The 19,677-nt window shown below is 52.1% G+C and overlaps 1 protein-coding gene across 3 annotated transcripts in view; it reads right to left on the bottom strand.

Annotated features, from left to right (window-relative positions):
- Positions 1-19,677, bottom strand: part of STX2 (syntaxin 2) — a 36,360-nt gene that overhangs the window by 10,009 nt on the left and 6,674 nt on the right. For 2 of the 3 annotated variants that reach the window (XM_042909714.1, XM_042909713.1), the window contains exons 2-6: positions 16,135-16,209; positions 12,178-12,277; positions 5,162-5,236; positions 3,526-3,599; positions 2,923-3,031 (exon numbers count right to left, since the gene is read on the bottom strand). In XM_042909714.1, the coding sequence (XP_042765648.1) occupies positions 2,923-3,031; positions 3,526-3,599; positions 5,162-5,236; positions 12,178-12,277; positions 16,135-16,209 (433 nt within the window). Of the gene's footprint in view, positions 1-2,922; positions 3,032-3,525; positions 3,600-5,161; positions 5,237-12,177; positions 12,278-16,134; positions 16,210-16,583; positions 16,832-19,677 lie in introns of those variants that run through there. The other variant, XM_042909715.1, reaches the window with a different exon arrangement.

Genomic DNA, 19,677 nt, shown 5'->3' with positions numbered 1-19,677 from the left:
GCTCAGAACGAGCCGACACTTACAATGACCGTTCAGGGGTGCCTGGGTGCCCCAGTCGGTTAGGCACTCGACTTTGGCTCAGGTCATGATCTCACGGCTCATGGGTCCGAGCCCCACGTCGGGCTCTGTGCTGACAGCTGGGAGCCTGGAGCCTGCTTCCGATTCTGTCTCCCTCTCTCTCTGCCCCTCCCCTGCTCATGCTCTGTCTCTCTCTCTCAAAGATAAACATTAAAAAAAAATTCAAAATGACTTTTTCAACCAGAAGTTAGCAACTAAACCTGAGTTAACCTTTTTTTAAGTTTATTTATTTGAGCGGGGAGGGGCGGAGACAGAGAGAGAGGGAGAGAGAGAGAGAGAGAGAGAGAGAGAGAGAGAATCCCAAGCAGGCTCCGAGCTGCTAGCATAGAGTTGGACGCGGGGCTTGATCCCACAAACTGTGAGATCATGACCTGAGCCAAAATTAAGAGTCGGGACGCTTAACCGACTGAGCCACTCAAGTGCCCCAGTTAACATTTTCAAGCAACATCGTTCTAGCCTTTCAAATAGCTTTCTTGGGTGAGTGTTAATGATGAGAGAAATTAACATAAGACTAACAAGCAGGAAAAACTGGAAAACTCTCATAAAAAACCTTATAATTGGAATGAATACAAAAATGTAATTTTAGTAGGAATGAGAACTCTAAAAAGGGCGTTGACACGTAATTTTTTGGCACAGTGGCTTTCGTAAAAGTCTAATTCTGGCTTATGGAAAGAGAATACCAACGTATGTTATCAGCATTTATTAAAAGATTGTAAATAAAGACTGAACATTAGAATCAGATGCTTTAATACTTGCTATGTTTTGGTTGTTAGTATGTTTCCTTGAGTTGAACGTATTCGTATTCTCGATGAAATACAGTCACAGGTTTTTGGAAAAACTCGGTTGACAATCGTTACGTTTTACAATTTGTGTCACACGTAAAAAAAGTTAAATGAGGAAACGTCGTGATCACAGTGTTCACGGCAGCGTTATTCACACGGCCACCGCCTGAGCCACAGACACACGGGGTCCACGCACACAGCACAACACAAGTCATCCGGGAAAGAGGGGACATGCCAGCCGCGTCAGTACGGCCGAACCCTGAAAAATCTGCGTCAGGTGAGGGAGGCCAGTCCCAAAAGCCCGTATATTGTACAATTCCGTTTACACGAAGCGTACAAAATGGGCAGGTTTGTGGAGGCTGGTGGCGGTCGAGGGCTCCGGGGAGGAGGCACGGGGAGGACTGATGACGGGGCAGTTTCTTCCAGGGAACGAAGATGTTCCAAACTGGGCTGTGTGGACGTGACAACCACGGACCTGCCCGCTCTGGAAACCGCTTGTGTGGCACGTTCACTGGATCCCAAGAAGGCTGTGGAGATGCCGTTTATTTATGTATTTATGTATTTATTTATTTATTTTTATTAAATTTTTTTTTAACATTTATTTATTTTTTTTTAATTTTTTTTTCTCAACGTTTTTTATTTATTTTTGGGACAGAGACAGACAGAGCATGAACGGTGGAGGGGCAGAGAGAGAGGGAGACACAGAATCCGAAACAGGCTCCGGGCTCTGAGCTGTCAGCACAGAGCCCGACGCGGGGCTCGAACTCACGGACCCGCGAGATCATGACCTGAGCCGAAGTCGGCCGCTTAACCGACCGAGCCACCCGGGCGCCCCAACATTTATTTATTTTTGAGACAGAGAGAGACAGAGAATGAACGGGGGAGGGGCAGAGAGAGAGAGGGAGACACAGAACCGGAAGCAGGCTCCAGGCTCCGAGCCATCAGCCCAGAGCCCGACGCGGGGCTCGAACTCACGGACCGCGAGATCGTGACCTGGCTGAAGTCGGACGCTTAACCGACTGCGCCACCCAGGCGCCCCAACATTTATTTATTTTTGAGACAGAGAGAGACAGAGCATGAACAGGGGAAGGGCAGAGAGAGACGGAGACACAGAATCTGAAACAGTTTCCAGGCTCTGAGCGGTCAGCACAGAGCCCGACGCGGGGCTCGAACTCACGGACCGCGAGATCATGACCTGAGCTGAAGTCGGCCGCTTAACCGACCGAGCCACCCAGGCGCCCCTGTGGAGATGCCATTTAATGAGGTTCATATTCACAGCTGTTCTGGGCTCCCCCACCCCGGGGGGACACCGCACCCGTCGTGAGGCCGTGTCGCGGCCGAGGAGCCCCGGTCTTCTCCAACAGGGAGCGGACAGCGAGCACACCGGACTGACCTTCCTACGGTCAGCAAACTGCCTTCTGCCCGGCGGCAGCCAAGCTCCATCGTCCAAGGGCGACGGCCGCACAGACGTCCTTGAAAGACCGTCTGGAGCCAAGGGCAGTCAGTGTGAGGCCCACAGAGAACCGTCTCCCAAGGTGGGGCAGGGGGGCTGGGGGCAACGGAGAGACACTGAGCAACTGATGGCTGGACGTTTCCCAAGTCTGATTAATACCCTAGGAGCAATGCCAGTTAGAACGCAGTGCGAGGCCGCCTGGGGGGCTCCGTTTTTAAGCGTCCGACTCTTGATTTCGGCTCAAGTCATGATCTCAGGGTTCGTGAGTTCGAGCCCCGCGTCGGGCTCTGTGCTCCCAGCGCGGAGTCTGCTTGGGATCCTCTCCCTCCCTCTCCGGCCCCTCCCTCTCCCTTGCTCGCATGTGCACGCACGCTCTCTGTCAAAAATAAAATAAATAAACATTTTTAAAACCAGAAAGTAATCTAAAGTCCACTCAGCAAGGATTTTCTGAGGGACGTAAAGAAAACGTTTCGGTGACTCAATGAACAGGCAGCCCTGGAAAGGCTTGAGGCTTTGCAACATTGACAAAACCAGAGATGAACTACTGTTTTGAAGCCACAGGACTTAAGAAAAGGACCTTTGAATCGAACCGCGTTTTCGTCCACTCACTGATCTCCAGCTGGCGCTGTATGCGTCCTTTGCTCCGCTCCCGAAACAGAGTCTGGGCCTCGTTGTACTCCGTCATGACCTCCACGAATTTCCGAGACAGCACGGAATGCTATTACCACGGAAACACGAAATTAATACACAACGCTCACTTCTTCTGTAGCAAGTGAGGCACAGAAACCACAACGGTCGCACCTGCCCTTCAACTGGACCCGAACGGGTGGCAGCCAGCTCCGGACGGAGTCCGTCCCGGGACGTCACGCGCGTCACCCGGCTTGACTCTCACAACACCCCCCGGCTCACAGATGGGACACCTCCCGCTGAGCGGACGTGGCCTGGCACCCACACAGCCAGGCAGAAGCGAGCAGCCTGGACCCCGGTGTGGGCACCACAGACCCCTCACCCCCCAAGCCCGCAGGGTTCGGGAAATTCGGACGACGCGGGCCCGCAGCGTGGAATCTTTTCTTCATAATAAGGAGGTCTCCTAAAGACACCACGACCTTTTACACGGAGATGCTGTACGGATTCATGTGACGTAAAGACAAACTATTCTGAATCTGAAAGGGAGACAAGAGAGGCCTGTGCTCACTAGACCGACGACCAAACCTGGGTTCGTCGTATCCGGAGATCCACTGAGGTGCGGTCCCCACTCTCATCCTGATCAAAACTCTGCTCGATAGCTGGAAATGAACAGGAAAAGAGTCACCTTTTAAACTAAACAATGGATGTTTCTCAAGCCAAACCTCAAACTACTTTTCTTTCTTATCTTTCCGATTCCTCATAAATGTATGCATCTTGGCAACAATCATCCATTGTTGATAATCTCACAAAACAAAACCAGGTGTTATATCTTAACATTTCAAAGAAAAACAAAAGACAAAACAAAACGCCCGACTCTCACTGGGTTTGGAGAAGTCAACTATCAACCGACAGGAAAGAGAGAGGAACCTGGGTGACATCGGCTTTAAAACCCTGAAGCGTAGCAAATTCTGATGCACGAATGCCCTGGTTTCTCCAACCAAAAGAAAACTTCCAGGGGAAGATGCAAAGAGAATCTGAGTCTTAAAAACTTGGGGCGCGTGGGTGGCTCAGTCGGTTGAGCGTCCGACTTCAGCTCAGGTCATGATCTCGTGGCTCGTGGGTTTGGGTCCCGTGTCGGGCTCTGTGCTGACAGCTCGGAGCCTGGAGCCTGCTTCGGATTCTGTGTCTCCCTCTCTCTCTGTCCCTCCCTCGCTTGTCTCTGTCTCTCTCTGTCTCTCAAAAATGAATAAATGTAAAAAAAAAAAAAATTTTTAAACTTGAAGTGACACGTCACCAATCACAGGGTAGGGTCCTTATTGGGAACCCAATTCAAACACACTGTGAAAAGAAATTCAAAGATCACTGGGACGCGTGCATTCCCATGGGGTATTTCGTGACCAATAACCACAATGATCTGACCTAGATATAATCACGGCACTGTGGTCGTACTTTTGGGCGAAAATCCTTCTGTTTTCGAGTACCCTGGAATCCACACTGATGAAACCACCGTCTGGACGGGCTTCGAGCCACCTGGCAGGTGGGAGCCCCTGAGCCCCTGCATGGCGCACAGATGAAGGGTGTGAACGGTGGCAGCTGGCGGTCCCCCCCCCCCACCAGCTCCCACCTGTCTGAAATGTCCCCAAAACAGTTTTTTCCCATCTGCAGAGATTTCCTGGATGTGAATGCTCTTTTGTAACAATTAAATACAATGTGTCTTTCCAGCAGGCCCCTCCCAAAAACCACCTGTTAGAGCTGAACCTCCAGCTCCACAGAGGCTAAACCCCGCGCACTTAGCGTTCAACAGAACCTAAACGTAAAGGATTGAAGAAGAACCCGTGATTCGTGGGAAGGACTGTTCGCCTTCTCACGTATCTGCAATTTGGCCACAAGCGTCCTACAGACACGCCTCTGTAAGAGGTCAACCCTTTATCAGCAAATGCTTGACCTTGTTGAATATTTGTGCTTCTGTCCCCAATATGCCAATTAACAACCATTAGCTTTAGCCCCTGGTCCTCTGTCCTCCCAGCCTCCCAGCCGGCAGTTAAAGAATTCTCGACTCATGAATCATTTACAGACTTCCTGTTCCAGATACACACAAATAGTTTAAAGTGCCCATCATGTGGACGTTTAGAAATGTGGAAGAACAGAAAATGATAAAGGAAATAAAGACGAGCCACGTGCCGCCATGAAGGGTCAAACGCAGCCAAAGCCTTAAACTCACACTTCAACTTGGCTCGGATTTTACTGGCAGTTTTCTTGATTTCTTTGTTCAGATCCTCAAGGTCTTCCTTTGTTTCTTAAAAAAAAAAAAAAAAAAAAGGTATCTGAGCTATAATATCCAACAGCAATAATGCCCAATAAACGTATAAATGGAACAACATCCTTGGCAAATACTCAAGTGTTTTTATTTCTTAAGAAAAAGTATCCATCTTGCCAGTGGTTCACCAAGACCAAGGGACCCCACTGGCAGGCGGAGCTTGGTAGAAATGCACATTCCTGGGCCCCGCCCCAGACCTCTGGGTGCCGTTCTGCCACCAGCAACGGGACCTGACAAGCCCCCAGGTGACTGTGATGTGCACCTATACTTGGCTGGTTTGCAGCCATTAATTTGGTGGAACAGGTCACTGGATCCGTCGCTAACACCTAGACCTAAGAAAGAAAAGCAGAAATTAACCAAATCCCGGAAAAACAATTCTCCCGTGCGTCTGATTTCTCTTGTGCTCTCCTCTACCCAAGCAAGGCGAGCCCCTCAGGGGAGTGCTGGTGGCCACACTGTGTCCGGGCTGGCAGAGCGAGGGCCCAAGTCTACAGGCAAACGCACACCGGGCAGGATGTATGCAGGGGTGTGGCCCCGCTGAGGACGGGGCACAGCTATGAACGGGGAGGGGGGTGGGGGGGACGGAGCTGCGGTGGATCAGTGCAGGCAGAGCCCCGCTGGCACTCCCCGGGAGCACTCCCCTCACTGGATAGGAAAGCCCCTGGGCTGTTCCAGGAGGGGGAGACCCCGGGCTCCCTGCTCACACAGGCAGGCGGGGGCCCAGGCGTAAGTGAGAGACGAGAAAGGGGCATTGCCAGCCACAGCAGCGGGCCGCGAGGCTGTCCTTGGCAAAGGTGCCATTTCAAACCACTGAGAAATGACTCTCAGTGCTCTGAGAAAGGTGCTCTCAACACCCCTGCTGGGAACTGTCCGGAAAACTGGACGAAACGTGCGTTTAATCTGCTTAAAGACACCATAAAGCTACACGGGCAGGGAAGAAGACCCGGGAGAAGGACACCCAGGGAGGGAGCCAGCTGCTGGAGTGGCTGTAAGCTGGTGGCCACGGAAGAGGGGCCCTCGCAGACCAGATCCAGGACCGCAGCTGCTCCCCCAACCCCTGCCACCTGTCAGCAACGTTTACAAATCATCTTTTAAAAAGCAAAATACTGAGGCGCCTGGGTGGCTCAGTCGGTTGAGTGTCCGATCTTGGTTTCAGCTCAGGTCATGGTCTCACGGCTTCCTTGTGGGTTCGAGCCCCGCCTTGGGCTCTGTGCTGACAGCATGGAGCCTGCTTGGGATTCTGTCTCTCCCTCTCTCTTTGCCCCTCCCCCACTTGCTTTGTCCCTGTCTCTCTCGCAATAAGTAAATAGACTTGTTTTTGTTTTGTTTTTAAAGATGAAGGGTGGTAATTTTTTTAATGTTTATTTTTGAAAGAGAGAGAGAGAGAGAGACAGAGCACCAGCAGGGGAGGGGAAGAGAGAGAAGGAGACACAGAATCCAAAGCAGTCTCCAGGCTCCGAGCTGTCAGCACAGAGCCCAACGCGGGGCTCGAACCGATGAACCGCGAGATCATGACCCGAGCCCAAGTCAGACATCTAACTGACTGAGCCACCCAGGTGCCCCAGTAAATGAACTTTAAAAAATAAGAAGAAAATACTCTCCTAGGATTGGAATTAATGCTACTAGCTTTTACGTACAAAGCCCAGGACTCCACCAAAAATAACCAGGCAAACAAAGAACAGCAGACGAGCTGCAAAGACCCACAGGGCGCCTGTTAGTGGATCATCAGACACAGACTTCTGACATCATTATCCTCGAAGGGGTAAAACACAAAATTAAGAACTTTGTCAGAAAACCGGACGGTGCACAAAGGAACCAGGTGACGTTGCGGGACCAAAACTTCTCTCGCCCAGAAATAACTCAACGGGCAAAGAGAGGTCCGCAGATGACTCAGAAACACAACTTCCAAGTAAAACGAGGAGACGGTGTCTCTGGGAAATAGAGAGTGGAGGGCAGGAGACGCTGCAAGTACAATGAAAAGGTTTAACTACACAGATTTCAAGTCTCCCAAAGAGAGAGGATAGGAAATTGGGCAGAGACGGTTCACGGAGAGAAAGTGGCTGAAGTGGCCAGAGGCGTGGGCTGAAAGATCCAAGAGGCCTTGGGGAAAGCAGGCAAACAGAAAGAAAACCACATCCAGAAACGTGAGCACAAAATTGCTATAGCAAAGACCAAAACCCAAGTATCTTAAAAGCTACAATTCGACAGGTGACTTTAAAAAACACAAAAACACAAAAACAAAAAACAAACAAACAAAAAGGCACTGGAAAGATAACTTCAAGATCTTCAAGATGGTCAAAGAAAATTACTTCCCAACAGACTCCTACACTCAGTGAAAACATCCTCCAAGAACAAGATTACAGATGGAAAATTTCAGACAAATGCATATTCCCAACTAAAAGCAGTGATAATGTTTTGATTTTTTTTTTTTAATTTGAGAGAGAGAGAAGGAGAGAGGGAGAGAGGCAGAGAGGGAGTTCACAAGCAGGGAAGAGGAGCGGGGGTGGGTGAGAGTGGGGAGAGGGAATCTCAAGCAGGCTCCACAGTCAGTGCAGAGCCTGAAGCAGGACTCGGTCCCAAAACCCTGGGCACAACCTGAGCCAAAATCAAAAGTCAGACGCGTAACACACTGAGCCACCCAGGCGCCCCAACAGTGTTTGTTAGAAAGAAACAGTCTCAGATGGAAGGTGTGAGGCCCAGGGATAAAGAAGGAGCAGCTGTGTGGGTGGTAGGTTAGTTGTACAAAACAAGGTAAGATACAAATAGTTACATTACTTGTATCTATTATATACACACGTCAATATGTGCATCTGGGCAAAGATGGGGTTAAAGTTTCCTAAGGCCCATGTGTTACCGGAAGAAACAAAAGTACAGATTTACATTAGATCTTAAATCAAGAATATACACTATGGGGGCACCCGGGTGGCTCGGTCGGTTAAGCGTCCGACTTAATTTCGGCTCGGGTCGTGATCTCAGGGTCCCTGAGACTGAGCCCCGCATCGGGCTCTGTGCTGAAAGTTTGGAGCCTGATTGGATTCTCTGACACTTTCTCTCTCTCTCTGCCCCTACCCCACTCAGACATGCTCTGACTCTCAAAATAAATAAACGGTAAAAAAAAAAAAAAAAAAAAAAAAGAATACACACTGTCATCTAGGGGACGACCACAAAGCGACAGGACGTAGTTCATATAAACAGACTAACAGTGCAGGGGATAAAATTCTTAAAAACCAATCCAAGAGAAAGCATGAAAAGAGAGAAAAGGTACCAAAGAAGCAAGAATGTCCGCCCCAATGGCACATCACGAATTCTGGCAAACAGACTAAAAGCACTTAGAGACAAAAAACGATCAGACTGGAAAGAAGACAAAGCCCGGCCACGTTTTATTTTACGGATAAGAGCCCAGAGAGAGCTGTCAGCTACTAGGGCGTAGGAGACCGACGGGAAAGCCGTGTGATAGGTCCACCTCGCACACCGATCAGGGACACGGAGGGAGGGGGGGATGGGGGGGGGAGGGGCGCGGTGGGGGCTGCGCGCTCAGGCAGGGCGGACGGGAGCGCAGAGCCTGTCAGCGGGGACGAAGGCCCAACGCGCTGCGACGCTTCGCGGTTCTGACGGCATCCGTGCCCGTGTCCTCCGCGCGTGAGTCTGGACTGGGCCCTGGAAGGAGGGGACAGGGGGCTATAAAGGGTGTCCCCGGACAGTCCCTGAGATGGGAAGCAGGGACTGCACGTCGGATCCCGGTGCGTTATCAACGTCGACTTTTCTGCCTTAGATGGTTACGGTGTCGGCGCACAGAGCATATCCCGCGGAGACACACACAGGAGCACGGCTCTGACACGAGTCGGCAGAACTGACGACAACACACACACCACACGTGTCACACGTGTCGGCAAACACCGCGTGTGCTCATCCAGGCACGGAAAGCACACGCATGGCCACACGCCCGGAGATGCGGACGACGGGCGAACCTAGGGGAAGGGATCGGGGTGTTCTCTGTACTGTCCTGGCAACTTTCCCACGGACTTGAAGATTTTCTCGCTAAAAACCCGAAAAGCATGTTGACCGACACCCGTCCTCCATCCAGCAGCTGCAGGCCCAGGAACCGGGCGCCCGTCTGCAGTCTGGCGCCACCTGGTGGCCACCGTGCTCAGCACCGCTCGGCCCAGAGGCTGGGGGGCTGGGCCGCAGCGGCTCGGGGACCCCCACCCCCCTGTCCACAGCGTGGTACCCCGCCCAGGACAAAGGGCTGGGAGGCCGGCAGCCCCCTGCCGCCTGCCTCACCCTGGGCTCCTCACCGCAGGGCCCCGTCGTGCAGGAGAAGGGTGACTACGAAAGCACTTGCACGTGGTTTCCCACGACTCGGTTCACACGTTGTCACGAAACGTACAAAAGAAAGAAGCAATCGTCTTACTTAGGGCCCAAAAGGGACTACTGTGAGCACTGAGGGTTCCGCATTTACTGCAACGGCAGCTTCATCTGCTACTTCTTGGCAGCAGAAGTTTTTCAGAGGTAAATCACTCACAAGGAAAAAAATACGCTAACATTTATCCAAATTCAGTTCTCCCAAAAATTAAATAAGAGGTTAACAGGCGTCACATAAAAATTTCTGTGGGCCTCACACCGGTCAGAGTGGCTAAAATGAACAACTCAGGAAACAACAGATGCTAGAGAGGATGTGGAGAAATGGGAACCCTCTCGCAGTGTTGGTGGGAATGCAAATTGGTGCAGCCACTCTGGAAAACAGTGTGGAGGTTCCTCAAAAAATTAAAAATAGACCTACCCTATGACCCATGATAGCACTGCTAGAAATTTACCCAAGGGATACGGGAGTGCTGAAGCATAGGGGCACTTGTACCCCAATGTTTATAGCAGCACTCTCAACAATAGCCAAAGTATGGAAAGAGCCCAAATATGCATCAACTGATGAATGGATAAAGAAGATGTGGTTTATATACACAACGGAATACTACACGGCAATAAGAATGAAATATGGCCTTTTGTAGCGACGTGGATGGAACTGGAGGGTATTATGCTAAGTGAAATAAGTCAGCCAGAGAAAGACAGATGCCATATGTTTTCACGCATATGTGGATCTTGAGAAACTGAACAGAAGACCATGGGGGAGGGGAAGGGGAAAAAAAAACAGACACAGAGAGGAAAGGAGGCAAACCATAAGAGACTCTTGGATGCTGAGAACAAACTGAGAGTGGATGGAGGGATGGGGGAGAGGGGAAAGCGGGTGATGGGCACTGAGAAGAGCACCTGTTGGGATGAGCACTGGGTGTTGTATGTAAGTCAATTTGACAATAAATTATATTCATTCAACAAAGAATAAAATACAGTAATTACAAAAAAAAAACCAAACAGACTAAGGGCAAACAGACTAAGCAAAGTTGACACAGGTTTCCTTATTGCAGGACTGCTCAGGGCCTTTATTGCTCGGAGTACACTGTAACTTCTCTAGAGGGATTATGGCACAATGAGGCTCCCAAAGCACTTAGTGACATAGGCCAGCCGATGAGATTCGTGCCCCACAACACACTTTGGGAAACAGTCTTCTAAATAGTAAGATAAGGCATCTACAGAGGGTCAGAGCATCGTTTTATAAGACATGCAAAATCTTAAAATTAAAAACGTGGGTTTTTTATTCAATTTAAGATTTTTATTTTTTCAACGTAAGACTACATCAAGTAATCTAGCAAAAAGTTGCTCTCAACTCTCCTCTCTACTTGAGAGTAAGAGCGCCCCCTTACCACTTACACTCAAGCCCACACCGGAGGTCACCGAAAGAAGTCAACAATAGAAAGCACAAGAGGAAGGGAGAACATGTCATTATTCACAGAGGACACGACTGGGTGCGGAGACAGTCCAACGCAATCTACACGGAAATTAACAGCATTAGAAAGTAATCAGGCAGGACAATGGGTACCAGGTCAACACGTGGAAACGAACAGAAAATAAAATTTGCAGCAGACGCTACTTACGTGAACACCGATACCCAAAGCACCTGGTAATAAATACAGTGCAGGATGCGTGAGACGTCTGCAGCAAGCCCTGCAGACCACGACCCAGAGTAACTGGTCTAAATGGAAGATCTAAATGGTGGCGGGACCGACCGTTTTCATGGATTGAAGGGTTCCTACAGTAAAGACACCATTTCTGAAATCCCCACGTGACCGGTGGACTCCAATCTGCAGCCTCTGGCTTGTCCAGAGCCATCTCACCCCTAAAGTTTCCAAAACTTACCTCTCCAGGTCGAGGCAACACTCCCTTATGACTACCAAGGCCCCGACTTTGGGCTAATCTAAAACCGTTTCTCACATGCTGTCCTTAGCAGACACCCAGGACAGCACATGGCGTGCAAAAGCCTTTCTTCTTCAAGCCACCTGTAAACCTGCCCTAACAAATGCTGTTTTCCTAATCAATCTCTTTTTTTTTTTTTAATGTTTTATTTAGTTTTGAGACAGAGAGAGACAGAGCATGAGCAGAGAGAGAAGGAGACACAGAATCCGGAGCAGGATCCAGGCTCCTGAAACGAAGTCGGACGCTTAACCGACTGAGCCCCCCAGGAGCCCCCTAATCAATCTCTTGTTAACTTTCGTCTCAACACAAAATCCCGCCACTCCTGTTTAACTAGGGACGCAGAAAGTACGAATCTGAGGTCCCATCACTGATACGGCCCCGCAGCTCGGCAAAGCCCCTCCTGCGTATTCTTCTGGACAGGACACAGCGGTGGTCGTACAAAGCCACCACTGCGTCAGGACGGGGTGTGGCCTGCTCGGTTCCAGTGTGTTTACGAGCTCCCAGCCTGACCTCCGGCAGGTGCCGCCAGGGCCCAGGCCTGTTTCGAAGGCAGCAAGAAAGAGGCACAGAGACAGACACACAGACAGACGCACTTCTTTTCAAAGCCAGCAACTTACTTCCTTCTGGGTTTGGTGCAGAAAGAATGATGCTGTGGTTTTTCTTTACTTCTTCAACATATTGAGCTATTTTAGCTATACTGGTCCTGATCTCCTCAACCTAGGACAGACAGAAAGTCATCATTATTGCGCACATCCGAATCTGCTGCCACCTGCCGTTCCCGAAAAGGGAAGGATAAAGGAGGGAAGTGAATGAGTAATCACCACATAAAGAAATAACAGCCTTTTACCATTCTCACACTGGGAATTACTTACTTTGAAGACAAAGAAAAACGTACTGTGTGAAGGTCCATACTGCCGTGGCTAAGGCGGTGTCAACGCTCAGCAACAAAACCCACTAGGTTGTACAAACCTTTACAGTCAAGACCCACGTGTTGCCGCAGATGACGTCACCGGGAAGCACGAGGCCGCCTGCAGCTCTTTGTGCAGTCAGCCGGGAACAGGGCAGGGCGCCTGGGGGCTCAGGTGGTTCAGAGACCGACTTCAGCTCAGGTCACGGTCTCGAGGTTCATGAGTCTGAGCCCCGCGTCGGGCTCTGTGCTGACAGCTCAGAGCCTGGAGCCTGCTTCGGAGTCTGTGTCTCCCTCTGTCTCTGCCCCGCCCCTGCTCACGCTCTCTCTCTCAAAAATAAACATTAAAAATCTTCAAAAAAAAAAAAAAAGGGCATGCCAGCAGTAATACCCATGTGGGGAGGTGTTTACCGTAGACGAGGCCAAGGCTTCCTAGTCATTGTTTTTACCCAATGATCTACACTATTGAACACTTGTTTCAAACCGTAATGTACTCGTCAGCAAGGTTCATCCAAACAGATCCATGTATCTAGAATTACCAGACTGGGGACACAGCTTAAGTGCTGATTGGTCCTTCTTAAAACAATCATTACAAAATCCTTCCACGTTGTGGTAGATGTCCACATCCTAGTCCGGTGAGTGCTCCCACATAGGGCAAGAGGACTTCGCAGATGGGGCTGAGTCCTGACACGGGAAAACTACCCTGGTTACCTGAGTTGCTCTGAAGTAATCACAAGTGTCCTTACAAAAAGGGGACGAGAGGGTTAGATTTAGAAGCCGGGGGTGAGAAAACAGAAGCGGAGGCTGGAGCCATGTGCCTTCAGCGCCAGTCGCTGGAAAGGCCAGGGAATGGCTGCTTCCGTGGCGCGTCCACAAGGAGCCAGCCGTGCCGGCACGCGGGTGTGAGCGCTGCACACTCACTTCAGACTCCTGACGTCTGGACCGGGAGAGAGCGGAAGCGTGTCGGTCAAGCCGCTGGGGCGGTGGCGATTTGTGAGAGCGGTGGTCGGAGACTAACTGCACGCACGTACTCGCGAGGGGAGGAGGGGAAAAGACAAGTATCTTAGGATCACCATGAACGTGGTCTTGACCGCCTGGACTCCTTGAAAGGGTCTTGGCCCCCGGGACCCCGGTCCGAACTCCGAAGCACACTTTGAAAATGCACGTGCCGGAGGGGTGTGGAACACAGAATCCCGCCCTCCCCGAAGGGTGAAGTGCTACTCCGTCGGGCCGGGGGCTACCCCCACCGACGCAACTCCTGTAGGACCGTGTATACTTCTCACACTCACAGCTTAAGTTTACTGACCGTGTAAAAATGACACACCAACTAAAAACCGATTCCCTTACACGTTTGCTATTTCAACACCAGCAGGGACACTCTGGCCTCGGTGCACGGGCTCCTGTCTCAGCCGAAGCAAACGCACCAGGGCACAACCGTCACCCGAGGCCAAGGCACCGCCTGCACACCTGCGGAGTCTGCGTTCACACCCCCTGGTGCCCAGGGCCTCGGGGCCGACGCGACGCGGGGACTGTCGCTCCCACACGGTGCAGGTGCCAGCGGGCAGGGTGGTCTGACAGCTCCCCCTGACACCACACAGAGTCTCTTTCTGTCCCTTACGAGTCATCGTCACCAGGGGGACCTTTCCTGGCCACCCGAAGAACACTCTCCAGAGTCCTTTACTAAACACTGGCCACGTGCAAAATTCTATCTTTTACAGCATTCCACGTGATATTTAAGATACAAAGGCCATTTTCAAAAAACCAGTTTGTATTAACAACATCACCTGTTGTCTAACTAAGAAATCCTTCCACGAGACTTAACTGTAAATACGACGACTCTCTAACCAGTGAAAACTTGAACTTCGGTTGAACCCCAATGCTGCCAAGCCTCCCAGCGGGAGTCCCGTTCCCACGCCTCTGGGGCACCTACAGCCGACACGGACCCGGACCCGTGTGGTGACCAGAAACACGGGGAGTGGCATTCAATGACCTACTGTACACAATTCTTCCACCGGAGGTGACAACACCATTTAATGCCAGGTGGGTCTTGACAATAAATACATTTTTACAAAGAATGGAATTCTGGAAGAGTTAAGCATCCAGATAAAGGGGGTAAAAATAGAAAAATAATTTCACAAAGTGGGTAGGTAAGCTCAAGACAATTAAAAACAATCTCATTTCCAAAGTGAAACAAGGAAATTCAGTATCTTAACTTCTTTGGGCCTTAAAGTAAGTCCCTGTATCAAATAACTTAATTTCATATTTTTCCACTAGATAAGATTAGGAACTAATATAATAAATACGTAAACCCAGTGACTAGGCTTATACTAGATATTCAGTGAATTCTGATAACTGATAACTTTTAATATGTTTTTATTAACATATTACTTTTTTTTCAAATCTGCACACTGATAGGCCAGTTTAGACTGTCCCTAGATTTAAGAGTCCATTGAAACTTGGGGCGCCCGGGTGGCTCAGTCGGTTGACCATCCGACTTTGGCTCAGGTCATGATCTCACAGTTCGTGAGTTCGAGCCCCCCGTCGGGCTCTGTACTGACACCTCAGAGCCTGGAGCCTGCTTCGGATTCTGTGTCTCCCTCTCTCTCTCCCCCTTCCCTGCTCACGCCCTGTCTCTGTCTCTCAAAAATAAACATAAACAATTTTAAGAGTCCACTGAAACTATTAGACTAGATTCAGTGTAACCAAAATAAACCCTGCAAATGAAGTTTTTATCATTCAAAAAAGATAACGCACACGTTTCTTCATGTTTAACAAAGTCAAATTATTTGTTCTGTGACTCAGTTTCAAAAATTTGAATTCACGCAAAATTTGGTCAACTATTACTTAGGTTTAAGCCTTTACGCACGGGATACCCCAACAGCAGCCCTGGGGTGCTAAGAGGGAGGGGGAAGGCCTTGCGGCCAGCCCGGGACAGGGGACGCGGTACAAGGTCAGATCCAAGGGACGTGGCTCCAGGGTGGACACCTCAGGGAAACGCCAGGCTGATGGGTGACAGAGTGGCTTTCCCACAGTGATATACCTGCTTACGTCTAAGACTTTCCAGCAGAGGAATTTAAGATTCGTTCAGTGGTTTTAGAAAAGACACAGTATGAGCTCTTTGATGCCCGAGGTCACCGTGTGGGGACCCTGTGGAGGAAAAGGACGAGGAGTGTCGTCGCGTGCGTGCTGGGCACTCCTGACCCGGCGCCATCGGCAGAGGGCACCACCGCCACCACGACTCCCTCTGGAAAGGATCGGGTGGCCCTTCGCTTGGCGACCACTGCTCCCAGGGTGAGACTCTGAGGGTGGCAGGGTCTGGGAGGAGCCTGTCCCGGGAGGGGTGCTCTCTACCCACCACATCAGCATCACGTCAGGAGAGGAAGCCCCGGCCAGGCGCCACCCAGCCCTGGGACGCCAAGCTCCTCCTGGGAGGGGACCGGGGTCAAACCAGCACTGCCCCGTCCCCTCCCCAAGTGCACTTCCCAGAACAATGGCTCCACACCACCAAGTATTTTAAGGGCACTAAAAATTCTAGAGAACTTGAATGTAATTCACACAGCAACTCTTCGTAATATTACTTTTAGTATTATTTCAAATAAGACAAACACTCAGGTATGTTAACTGTGTTTGGAGACAGTCTGGCTGGGCTTCCTTCAGTGGCTCTTACCTGATGGAAGAAATCATCCATGAAATGGTCCTTTTCAACGACAACACTTGTGTCCCCATCATCATTCTTTCTGCACTAAAACGGAAGATATAAAAAGGAGAATTCAGATCTCAGAAACGTCTATGTGGCCACAAACGGTGAACTGAGAGAGAGGAGCATGAACCGTAACAGGCCGGCACTGTCCGCGACAACCGTCCACGACGACATCGCTTGTCCACGGAAGAGACCACGGCAGGGGGAGGGGCGGGGGCCCCGGAGGTGGCGTGGCTGCTTCCTGGAAACAATGGCCGGACTTCTCAGAACTCAGCAACGCGGACCCGTTCGTTGGCCCACGTAAGCCAACATGACACAGCAAGTTTTATCTCCGAGCAGCAAAGCCCTTACACTGCATATTTTCTACGAAGATTAAGAACACGGACACTGCCGGTTAACTTTTCTAAAGCACGTACCTTTCAAGCACCTTGCACTCGTCTCAGCTGGCATCCCCCGTGTTCCTCTGAACAACCCCCAGTGGCGCCCACGAATAATAATCGCTTCTAATGAGGAAACCCTTAGCACAGAAGACCCGGGGAGCGACACAGAGGAGAGAGGCGGCTGTCCCGACCGCCAGGAGGAGCCCCAGCGAGGCTGTACCGGCAGTCAGGTTCTGGACGTTTAAATCCCATCAAAGAACATTCCAGGGCACTTCTCAAACTCCAGTTGCATCAGAATCTCCAGAAGCCTGGGTCTCTGACTCAGGTCAGAGTGGGGCATTCTAGAACATGCTAGAACACTCCAGAACGCTGAACGCTGTTGCATTCTGACACATTCCAGTGCGTGAAGAACCATTTTCCAGGGAGGGAGGCAAGACACGTGGTGCCAGTGGGAGCCCGAGCCACAGCGGGGCTGTGGGAAGCAGCACGGGGTGGGGGGAGGGCGCTCACCGGGCGGCGCCCTGCAGACAGGCGTGGGCTCACTCAACCCTGACTCCGGCTGGGGCCCCCAGCCGTGTCCCGAGTGGGACACAGCCACCACCCTGCTCTCACACGACACCAGTTGTTGAGAAAGACGCCCGGGGTGACCGCGCTGAGAGTGTTGTGTTTGTGCCGCGTTAACAGGACAAGAACTACGGATTGAGCTGTGTCCCCAGAAACACAGACGTTGAAGGCCCGGCCCCAGGGCCTCAGCACGTGAACCATATTGGGAACAGGGGTCCGCGTGGGGTAATTAGTTGCCACGAGGTCATGCTGCGGCAGGGTGGGCCCTTCACCCCACGTGACTCGTGTCCGTGTGAGGAAAAACGACAGCCACCCGAGGGAGACGGCCGTGTGACCAGGGTGTGCCCGAGGACGAGCAGCCCCACCAGCAGCTGCGAGGGCAAGGGGGAGCCCCGGGTGCCCAGGGAGCACGGCCGCCACGCCTCCACCTGCCACCTGTGGCCCCCAGAGCTGGGAGAAGCCAGCTCTAACCAACCGTGCTCAGCGAGCAACTCGACTCCCCATTACTGTCAGCAGGACTGTTCTGGCCTGCTCACCGGCAGGCCCTGAGCCTGTGACCCGTGTGACCCGAGGGCCTTGGTGTCACAGGGGCGCGTAAACCCACAAAGGCTTCAGAATCCCAGCCGGTCGCGGTTGTGAGCAAAGCTGCACTTCCAGCGGCCATCAGCCGGCAAGCCGCCGAAAGGAACGTTCGGGGAGCCACAGACAGCTCTCACTCCTCCGGGCCCCTCCCCTCCTGAGGGAGAGGCAGGCTGCCAGCGGGACGGAGGGCAGGTGCACCGGGGGCTGCGGGAGGCACCCACGGCCCGCGTCAGCACGTCACGTCACACACCGGAGCACAGACCGCGTGGCTCAGGGACTCGGGCCCGAGTCCTCAGAAGCCACAGGGCCGCTCTGCGGATTCGGGTCTGTCTGACTCCACAGAGCTGGCCACCGACAATCCCACCGTGCTGACCCTTTACCTCCAGCTTGCGGCACCCGGGCAACGGGCCCGTCCCGCCAGGAAGGGGTCAAGGCACTGAGGGCAGAGGGACTGCCCCGTCGATTTGGTTCCAGACACCCTTGCTCTTAAAAATTCACCATCCAGGGGGCCTGGGGGGCTCGTTCGGTTCAGCGTCTGACTCTGGGTCTCAGCTCAGGTCACGATCTCACGGTTCGTGGGATGCAGCCCATGTCGGGCTCTGCACTGAGTGTGGAGCCTGCTTGGGGTTCTCTCTCTCTCCCTCTGCCCCTCCCCCGCTCTCAAAATAAAATGAATAAGTTAAAAACAAATCTCACCATCCACCCCTCAGAGGAGGGGGGCTTCCCTCCCGGCCGCCACGCCAGACAAAGCCCGGCCACCAGGCTCTCTTCCCGACTCCCTGCGACAGCCTCACCCCTTGCCTTTGAGAAAGTGTATTCCATACCCCACTCCTCTGGACTTGGCCCTGTGTCTCTCTACTCCCTGGTGACTATTTGTCTCATTGTCTTGCCTTCTCAGCTGTGGGGTCTCAAAAGGGACCGGCTGTCTTGTCCGGCTCGAGGCCAGGAACATCGGCGCGAAATAGCATCACCTAAGTAGCTGGCCTGCGAGGACCGTCACGAACTTGATTTAGGAGTTGCAGCTGGCTGTTCCACCCGTGGTGCCGAGTACAGGCGGGTGCGAAACACCTCTACCTGCCCCCACGTCACTCTCACAGGGCCGCTCACATCTCACTGCTCTGAGAGCAATTCTAGACTCACAGATGCCCGGATTCCGCTTTGCTTTTTGTTATGAAAACCGCAAACACACACAAAAGCATAAGGAAACCTACCGTGAGCCCTCGATGTGCCCATCACACGGCTCGGCGGCCATCCACCCGCAGCCGTCTTGCTTCACCTGTGCGCCTCCCCCCTCCCCACCCCGAGGTACTTGGCCATCCCGAGGCGAATCCCACGCAGAAGACGCCACCGTGTGTTCCATTCTGCAGAAAACTCGAGGGAACTTTCACCTCCCACGGGGCAGAGATACCGCTATGCACCTCGGCGCTCAGGGAGAGGCTTCCAGCCTGACGCCCGAGGAAGGCGCATCTCACCGCCACCTGTCCACGCTGCGCGCTGAGCACACCCCACGCGGCAGTGCACGGGCCACCGCGAGGCACCCCGCGCACCTGCGTGCTCTTCATTCCCGGCCACCCCTGCGGGCGGGGGACCCGTCTCCACCTGCAGCCCTCGAGGGAGCCAGAGGACCAGGAACGCGTTCTCCGTCCTCTTCCTTTAGCCTCGTTTTGAACCCTTTACTTCTATTTCTAACTTCTAACTAGAGTTCTCAAAACTCGCGGTAAGAGGACACAGGCTGCCTAATGCCGTCTTAGCAGTTCCATTCGTAAAAAAGAACAAAGAAAGTGACAACCGAAACACTGCTGTTTCATTAAAGCGGCATCACGGCCCCATCTGCACGCGCCCGCGTTCATCCCTCCAGTTGGGCGGTGAACGGACCGCGTACGAGCCGCCGGGTGACGGTCGCTACAATTTGTGGCAAAGCCTTTACCGGAGGCAGTAGGAGTCTTCGATATGACGGGCTCGACTTCCAAAGTGTCAAATTGCA

Source organism: Panthera leo, chromosome D3, assembly GCF_018350215.1.
Source record: "Panthera leo isolate Ple1 chromosome D3, P.leo_Ple1_pat1.1, whole genome shotgun sequence".
Taxonomy (NCBI): Eukaryota; Metazoa; Chordata; class Mammalia; order Carnivora; family Felidae; genus Panthera; species Panthera leo.
The sequence above is the reverse complement of the archived record's forward strand: the minus strand, read 5'-3'. Positions and strand labels throughout refer to the sequence as shown.